We start from the raw sequence: 9,560 nt of genomic DNA on the forward strand, positions 1-9,560 counted from the left end.
TCCAACGATAGCTTACTGATGCTGCAATAGACTTCGACACGCGTGCCTTTCTCTTAAAGAGGAATGCCTGTTCGCGACATAGCTAGAGAAGAGCAAGAAGAATGCCAGCAACGCGCGCTGCGTACCGTGACGTCGGTAAATAGCCGAGATTGTGCGAGACGCAAGACATCGCTAGCCTCCTGTGCTCAGCTGCTCGACCCTTAACTTGCCGTTCTCTCTGGCGACGGTGCTTCGGAGCGGTATGATGGTGAGTGTCGCCAGCCAACAGATCTCTTCTCTCCCTCTCTACGCCAGCAGCGCTGCCGCCATTTGAGGGCTTTAAGCTCGGAGAGCGTTAGACAAACAACAAAACAAACTTGCTTTTCTGTCGCATTCTATTTCAATTCGCGATGCTCCTTGAACAGTTGCTATGTACTCTTCGTATTCGCTCACGAGCCCTGACTACAAGCTCGGCACGCCCAAATGAATCGCTGCGCAACGAGCTCGAGCCGTCCCGGTGTTTCAAGTTACCACCTGATGGTGAGTCTATTCAGTTCCATATTTACATTCTATCTATATACAGCCTTTCTGCTAGCCATCTATGACAAATACGACATCGCAGATTTACGCTTCTCCTATTGACACTATTTGTCATAGGAGATTCTTCCTATGACAAATATTGCGGTATTGTGTTGTGCGCGCATCATAGGAGTTTACGGAGCGCTATTATGAACGCAAGCATGGTGAATTTTCAGACTGTCAGCGGGACGAAAGGTTGACTCGCAATATTTGTCATAAGGAAGAATCTTTTATGACAACATAGTGTAGTATGGAGAGCGTATTATTATGCGTATGTCGTATTTGTCATAGATGCAAGCAGAACACTTGTTGCCTATCTCTGCCGCTTTATGCCTTGCTCAATTGCTTGTTGCTATAGACCTTATTGTTAGTGGTCATGACCCTGTGTGTGTCTAGCAGCGACTTGATATACTTTATATATATGTCATAATATATATGCTTGTGTTGCAGTGTTTATTGTAGTGTTTGCTTACTGGCATGTGTAATTTGAATTGATTAATAAGAGCATGGCACATTCATGTTATCTTGACTGCGTACGTTACGTACTATTTATTGCTTGCTTTATCCTTGTTTGTGTTAGTATTTATCTTGTTCAAATCGCTACAGGTTACAAACAATCGCTTTATTGTACGGTTGGTTTGCTATTAGTGCTTACCAAGGCTTAAATAAAATCTCGAAATATTATAGATGTTTTGTTTGACAGGATGTTATAAATCTGGAAACTTTTTACGGTAACTTGTAAATGATAAATCCACAGCTTAGTACGAGGGATCTTATTAGGATGGATGCTTTGTAATTATTAATATGTTTTAAATATAGACACTGGATGAGGTAATTCATTTTAATAATTAAATATAAATTTCTATACCTAGACATAACTGTATGGATATCCTTCTGTAAATAGTTATTGTAATCGTTTAGGGTTTAGTGTATTTCGTAGCGGTTTATAAACCCCTTCACGCGATATCGATAATAATTATATATATTATATATATATATATATGGTATATGCTATAGTTATAACCTAGCCTGTTAGTCACGTTCAAATACACGTTGAATTTTACACCGCGTGATTACGTGTCGATAATATGTCCATGAGCATGTGAGTGTCAGGATGTGAATGTATACGTGCGGGATGTTGTATGATAACTTCATTCTGGGAGGGCGGATTTTCGCAAACCAGCAGTCTAACAAGGGTTGTTTGGTATCTTCCTGCACGCTTGCTCCCCTTGGCGGTATGCGCGATAGAACTAGTTTCTGCCGCGTGTGTGAGGACTGAAAACTGTCTGGAGGCGTCTCCAAATTGCCTCGTTTTGCGAATTGGCCTGTAATACTTTCTGCTGCCGGCGCTCGCTTCTCGTTGAATTGGAAGAACTGGTTTTAGTTCACTCTGGTACTTGATCTTCATCATGAAGTTGTGCTGTTGGGCGCGCCGTTACGCAGTCGCGTATCCTTTAGGGCTTGGATTTCTGCGTCGCATATAGCGCTGCAGCTTCACTACGCCAACTGCGCTGACAATCTCCTCGTAATCGATACCAGATTCAAATGCACACGTGTTACTTTCGTGAAAACGGGCCTGTCGCAGCTGTGGGTGCAGCAGTAGTGCAAGCAGAGCAGTAGCAGCCGCACCAGCGTAGCAGCCAGCAGCGGCACACCACAGCAGCAGCCGCAGCCGTAGCAGCAGCAGCAGCCAGCAGCCAGTAGCAACACCACCACCAGCAGCCAGTAGCAGCAGCGCAGCAGCAGCAACAGCAGACCATCACCAGAAAGCGAGCAGCAGCGAGTAGGCACAACACATCACCACCACCACCACCAGTAGCGCCAGTGTAGTAGCCAGCAGCAGCAGTATAGCAGCCAGCAGCAGGCTCAGCAGCGCGCAGCGAGCAGCAGCGTGAGTACGCTCCTCGGTCGCCGCTGGATGTGGTGATAGCGGCTGTGACGAGACGTTACGCATATACCGACGCCAAACCGAGAATAGGACAATGGGCCCGCCTGCCCCCCCCCCGCTTATACTCTACCGCAATTTTCACCCTCCGGTAGCCGATGCGCATGCGCTGAGCGTGGTAGATTCCGATTTAGTCACCGCGTAATTTCGGTTTGAGTGCGCCGCCCGTCGTCGAAGGCGGTTGGATTGACGGCAGCTGGTATATATGAGCATATGCTGGGCTGCGAGAGAGGGCGGGCCAGGCGGGTCGCTGATCCTAGCGCGCGCGTGTGGGTGGGCTGTATGGTGGTAGGCGAGCATGCGTGCACAAAACGTGCTGTGCTTTATTTATTCTTAATATTTCGCCTCGCCACCTTGTCTAATTTTGAATGCGCATGTGGGTCGAATATATGGCCGTTCAAAGGTAAGAGCGACTGGGGTCGTAGGAGGCGCATGCGCACAGCCGGCGGCGGCGGCTGTATATAGTCAACGTGCGTAAAACGCCTAAGAGAAGTGTTTTTTAAACTCCTTCGACAGAAACTTTCATTCAAACCTGAGTTTGCGTTTGTTCTCGCGATTGCTAATTGGTCGGCTCGAACTTTATAGGCTTCTGTCGGTATATAGAGGAGGAGGAGGGGGGGGGGGGCGGTTCTAGAGTGTAGGTAAAGTTGGAATGATTCGGCAGCGAAGATATCGCGAGGCTTTAATTACGGCCTCCTGTCTCATGCTCTGTTGGACTTTTTACTCGTTAATTTGCGGAATCCGTGTTTGCTCCTCTGGACGAAATTGAGTGCATTTAAGATTTATTGTGTGTAATGGTTTTATTATCAGATATGTTGGTGAATCAATTTAACTTGTGGATGCTTATTATAAATAAGTTCATATCACACACACAATATATATATATATGTGTGTGTGTATATATATATGGTGTAATATATGCGATATTTTGTGTAATATTTGTGTTAGGTATATACTACCTATATAATATTATAATACTTATATATATATATATAAGTACTATAGTACTATACATAAATATATTATATCCAAAAATTCTATATGTGTGCGTTGGCGCGATCGCGTGCGTGTGGCGTTGCGTGCCGTGCGGCAGTGCGGTGCGTGCGTCGTGTGTAATGTGTATTGTGTGTGTGCGTGTGGTGTGTGCTGTGTGTGTTGTGTAGTCGTGCGGTGTGGTGTGTGTGCGCGTGGTGTTGTTCGTGACGATGGTGGCTGTGTGATGACGAAATGTAGTTCGAAAACGTGTGGTTGTGTGTCGATAGCTGAACAGTGATAGGGGGTGGACATGTGCGCACGTAGTGGACAGATGTACGCGTCCATGCGCGCGTGGACCCCATCAACAACGTGCGTCGCGTTGCGGGCGATCAGCGCACCGTGGATATATTAATTATGAAAAGAAACGCCAGTAATATTTAAATAACACTATGTGAGAAATAAGACCTAAATGAACAGCGATAGAAATCTTAAAGCGAAATGGCCACCCTCACACAGATAAATGCAGCTTATGTTTTCACGCTCTCCGTGAAAGCTCGATTTCCTATAGCTAAGGCACTATGTGACTAGTTGAGACTTCCTCTGCTACACACTACTAATGAATTGAGTTCGGATGCAACAATGGGGTAGGAAAAATCAGATTAATATAGCACACTGCTGACCTACAACAAGAGAAAGATTGTACATTAAACAGTTCGGTTTGCAAGAAGGGTGCATGCAGCGTTTATCCTGGCCTCTCAATTTACTACGCGCGGTGGAATAGGCCTTACATTATATATACGCACGTACACACACACACTGCGCGGCACGATACGCACACAACACGCACGCACGCACGGCACACACACACGTGCGCGCGCACACACACACGCACGCACATGCACGCACGCAAAACTATATATATATGTATATAGTGTCGGTGGGTTGTCGGCTGTGTCGTTTAACTACAGGTTGTGCATTAAGGGACCGGAACAGTTACGATTTGTGCGCTCATCGGCAGCGACAGGAAGTACGCTTGAATTTTTAAGTCATTGGCACAACTGCGGCTGCACAGAAACAATGCGCGGCGCGGGTGCATGGTCGCTGAACATGAATTCACACACGGGCGGCCGCCGCGAGAAATCCAGTACATCCTCTGGTGGCTAGTCGCTCGCAGATAAGCCCGGCGTGAATGCATGCACAGCGCTTGAGAGAGAACTGCGCAGGGATTGCTCTCTCTCTCTCTCTCTCTCTCTCTCTCTCTCTCTCACTCTGGCCCCTTTCCCTTCCCTCACCATAGAACGTACCCACTGACAGTCTATAGGATTGTCACTTGGATAATCACCTGTGACCTTATGGAAATTGATTGTTCCTGCTCCCCCGTTCTCTGGCCGAGTGCCAGCGGGCTGAAAAGCTAGCGGCTGAGTCCACTGTTATCAGCATGACAATGGCGGACCTATCTCACAGCCCATAATGCCAGCACCGGCGGTGATGCAAAGGCGCGCATGCGATGACGCGGTTGCTCGGAAGGTTCCCATGGCGAAGACAATGGGCTGCGAAAGTACAGTTATCTGCAGGCATTCGATGAGCCCGTTATGGGTGATGTGTCAGGTGTAATTTCTACTCCTTAATCACATAGGCAGGGCGCGTTTACAATCCCCTCGTGATGTGATGCGGCCAGCGAGACAATGCGTGCCGGCGTCGTTTTCACTTTGTCGTCCGGTGAGAATTTATTTGGCGTTGATTTTTGATGCGAAATTTTTCGGAATCGCACACAGTCGTCTGTTTGTTTGTTCACGGCTCGTTACCAACCTGTTACCTGTGGATTACACCTGTAATAGGGTCGCTATATACCGTTATACAGGTGTAGAAATTAACGTTTGAACACGGGGGTCCAACGGACTCCCTACCCTCAAAAACAGGGAGTCCGCAGTTTGAGGTTTACAATTAAAGATATTAACAATAATGCATGTGCTTATTTTGAAGATTCATGCAGCTGCACGTCTGCCAAATTTTCTTTGGATATTAGCTGAAAAAATACGGTACTTCCGCGAGGCCGTGCTCTGGAACAAACTAGTTAGTATGGCAGAATTTTCAGGGAGTCACGCGGACTCCTGCATATGTAAAATCAGTGAGTCCGACAGTAAATCAGGGAGTATTTGACTCCGGACACAGCAGCACCATCACCAGAAGGAGCAGCAGCAGTAGCACAACCACCACCACCACCACCACCACCAGTAGCAGTAGTAGCAGCAGCAGCAGTAGCAGCAGCAGTAGCAGTAGCAGCAGCAGCAGCAGGAGCAGCAGCAGTAGTAGTAGTAGCAGCAGCAGCAGCAGCAGCAGCAGCAGCAGCAGCAGCAGCAGCAGCAGCAGCCGCGTGAGTACGCCTCGGTCGCCGCTGGAGTGTGAAGCGGCGTGACCGAGACGTACGCTATACCGACGCCAAACGAGAATAGACAATGCCCGCCTGCCCCCCCCCCCGCTTATAATTACCCGCAATTTTCACCCTCCGTAGCGATGCGCATGCGCTGAGACGTGTAGATTCCGATTAGTCACCGCGTAATTTCGGTTTGAGTGCGCGTCGAAGGGTGGATTGCGGAGCTGGTATATATGAGCAATGCGGGGGCGGAGAGGGTGGGTGGGTGTATGGTGGTAGGCGAGCATGCGTGCACAAAACGGTGTGTATTTATCTTAAATTTCGCTCGCACTTGTTATTTTTGATGCGCAGTGGGTCGATATAATGGGTTCAAAAGGTAAGAGGACTGGGGTCGCAGGACGGCGCATGCGCACAGCGGCGGCGGCGAGTGTATATAGTCAAGTGCGTAAAACGCTAAAGAGAATTTTTTTTTAACTCCGACAGAAACTCATTTTCAAACCTGATTTGCGTTTGTTCTCGCGCTGTAATTGGTCGGCTCGCAACTTTATAGAGCTCTGTGGTATATAGAGGAGGAGGAGGAGGGGGGGAGTTCTAGAGTGTAGAAAGTTGGGATGATTCGGCAGCGAAGATTCGCCGAGGCTTTAATACGGCGTTCTCATGTCTGTTGACTTTTACTCGTTAATTGCGGAATCGTGTTTGCTCTCTGGCGAAAATGAGTGCAATTTAAGAATTTATTGTGGTAATTTTATTATCAAGATAGTTGGGAATCAATTTAACTGTGGATGTTAGTATAAAATAATCATATACACACATATATATATATATATATGTATATGTATAGTTATAACCTAAGAAGAAGAAGAAGAAGCCAGCAAGCGCGCGCGTACCCGTGACGTCGGTACAATAGCCGAGATTGTGGAAGACGAAGACATCGGCAGCTCCTGTGCTCAGCTGCTCGACCCTAACTTGCCGTTCTCTCTGAGCGACGTGCTCGAGCGTATGATAGGTGAGTGTCGCAGCAACAGCTCTCTCTCCCTCTCTACGCCAGCAGCGCTGCCGCCATTGAGGGCTTCACTCGAGAGACGTTAGACAAACAAACAAACAAACTGCTTTTCTGCTCGCAATATTCATTCGCGATGCTCCTTGAACAGTTGCTTGACTCTTCGTATTCGCTCACCGAGCTGCTACAGCTCGGCGTGTTCAAGTTACCACCCGATGGTGAGTCTATTCATTCCTATACATCTATCTATATCCAGCCTATTCTGCTAGCATCTATGACAAATACGACATACGCATATATACGCTCTCCTATGACACTATTTGTCATAGAAAGATTCTTCCTATGACAAATATTGGTGTATGTGTTGTGCGCATCATAGGAGTTTAGGAGCGCTATTATGAACGCAAGCAGTGAATTTCAGCTGTAAAGCGGAACGAAGTTGACTCGCCAATATTTGTCATAGGAAGAATCTTCTTATGACAAATAGTGTCGTAGGAGAGCGTATATATGCGTATGTCGTATTTGTCATAGATGCAAGCAGAACATGTTGCTATATCTGCGCTTATGCCTTGCTAATGCTGTGCTATAGCCTTATTGTAGTGATGACCACTGTGGTGTTAGAGCGACCTTGATATATATATATGTATATATATATGTTGTGTTGCAGGTTTATGGTAGTGTTTGCTTACTGGATGTGTAATTTTGAATTATTACATAAGAGCAGGGCACATTCATGTTATCTTTGCTCGTACGTTACGTACTATTTATGCTGTTATCCTTTTTTTGTGTTACTATTTATCTTGTTCAATCGCTACAGGTACAAACAATCGCTTTATTGTACGTTGGTTGCTAATTGTGTACCAAGGGCTTAAATAAATCTAGAAATATATCGATGGTTTTGTTCAACAGGATGTTATAAATCTGGGAAACTTTTTACGGTAACTTGTCAAATGATAAATCCACACTGTACGAGGGATCTATTAGATGGATGCTTTGTAATATAATTAATATGTTTAAATATAGACACTGAATGAGGTAATCATTTTAATAATTAAATATAAATTTCTATACTAGAATAAACTGTTTGAATCCTTCATTAAACATAGTTTATTGTAATCGTTAGGGTTTAGTGTATTCGTAGGGGTAATAAACCCCTACCGATATCGATATATATTATATATATTATATATATATATATATGTATATGTATAGTTATAACCTAGCCTGTAGTCACGTTCAAAATACACGTGAATTTACACCGTGATTACGTGTCGATAATATGTCATGAGCATGTGAGCTGTCAGGAGTGAATGTATACGTGCGAGTTGATGATAACTTCATTCTGGGCAGGGCGGATTTTGCAAACCAGCAGCTATAACCAGCGGTTGTTGGTAGTCTCCCTGCACGCTTGCTCCCCTTGGGGTAGGCGATAGAACTAGTTTCTGGCCGCGTGTGTAGGACTGAAACTGTCTGCGAGCGTCTCCAAATTGCTCTGTTTTGCGAATTGGCTGTAATACTTTCTGCTGCGGCGCTCGCTCTCGTCTGAATGGAGAACTGGTTTTAGTTCACTCCACTGATTCTTCATCAATGAAGTTTTTGTTGGGGCGGCCGTTACGCGTCGGTGTCCTTGGGCTTGATTTCTGCTCGCGCTATAGCTGCAGCTTCTACCCCAACTGCGTGACATCTCCTCGTAATCGCTACAGCATTCAAATGCACACGTGTTTCACTTTCGTGAAAACGGGCCGTCGAGCGGTGGTGGCAGCAGTAGTAGCAGCAGCAGCAGTAGTAGCAGCAGCAGCAGCAGCAGCAGCAGCAGCAGCCGCCTGCCGCTGCCTGCTGGCTGGTGCTACTGCTGCTACTGCTACTGCTGATACTGCTGGCTGCCTGCTTGTTGCTGTACTGCTGCCCCGCGCTGCTGCCGCTCTGCTTCTGCTGCCTGCTGCTACTACTGCCCTGCTGTGCTGTGTTGCCGGCTGCTGCTGCCTGCTGCCTGCCTACTACTCTGCTGCTGCTGCTGTTGTTGTTGGCTGCTGCTGCTCTACTCCACTGCTGCTGCTGCTGTGTCTGTCGGTGCTGCTGCTACTGCGCCTTTAATATAGTTAGGTGTCGCCTTCACTTGCTTCACTTGGCTCGCTTCACTTGGTTCGCTTCACTTGCTTGTCAGGCGAGATGGAGCTTCGCCGGGTAAACTGTTGTCGGTTTCTTACGTTCCGGCGTGGAATTATAGCGTTTACTCCCTCTCTGACTTGTCTTTCTCTTTATTTTGATATAAGTAAAGTAACGAGTTGGAGCGTGTAAGCTACCGCATTTGCACGGATATTGCGCGTAGACAACGCTCGCAAGCCTGTGTGTTTCCGTCCAGAAGGTGCTGCTATCCCTCAGCCAAGTGCTGCTATGATCTTCACTGCTATAATGATATATATATTGTATGTATATATATATATCCCTCTGCTCTGTCTCTCTTCTCTCTCTCTCCTCTCTCTCTCTCTCTCTCTCTTGCTCATCGTCTCAGTCCTCTCTCTCACTCTCGCTCTCTCTCTATATATATAGATGAGATTAGAAGTAAAAACACGGACACGCATGTAGATTTCTGATATAGTTGGCGTCGTCATTTTATAGCCGGATGAGCAAGAGATACTCTCGAAAGTCCCTGATTTAAAATTTAACAACCTTATTCTATTATTACTATATGTAATATACTATATATC

At 46.3% G+C, this 9,560-nt stretch overlaps 1 protein-coding gene across 6 annotated transcripts in view; it reads left to right on the forward strand.

Annotated features, from left to right (window-relative positions):
- The window catches only part of LOC106807115 (protein c-ets-1-A-like), a 46,005-nt gene that overhangs the window by 19,099 nt on the left and 17,346 nt on the right, over window positions 1-9,560 (forward strand). The window contains exon 1 of one of the 6 annotated variants that reach the window (XM_014809423.1): window positions 6,853-7,070. The exons of the other annotated variants lie outside the window; for them this stretch is intronic. Coding sequence (XP_014664909.1) covers window positions 6,989-7,070 — 82 coding nt within the window. The 5' untranslated portion in view covers window positions 6,853-6,988. Of the gene's footprint in view, window positions 1-6,852; window positions 7,071-9,560 lie in introns of those variants that run through there. 6 annotated transcript variants of the gene reach the window in all.

Source organism: Priapulus caudatus, unplaced genomic scaffold (genome assembly GCF_000485595.1).
Source record: "Priapulus caudatus unplaced genomic scaffold, Priapulus_caudatus-5.0.1 Scaffold10, whole genome shotgun sequence".
NCBI lineage: Eukaryota > Metazoa > Priapulida > Priapulimorpha > Priapulimorphida > Priapulidae > Priapulus > Priapulus caudatus.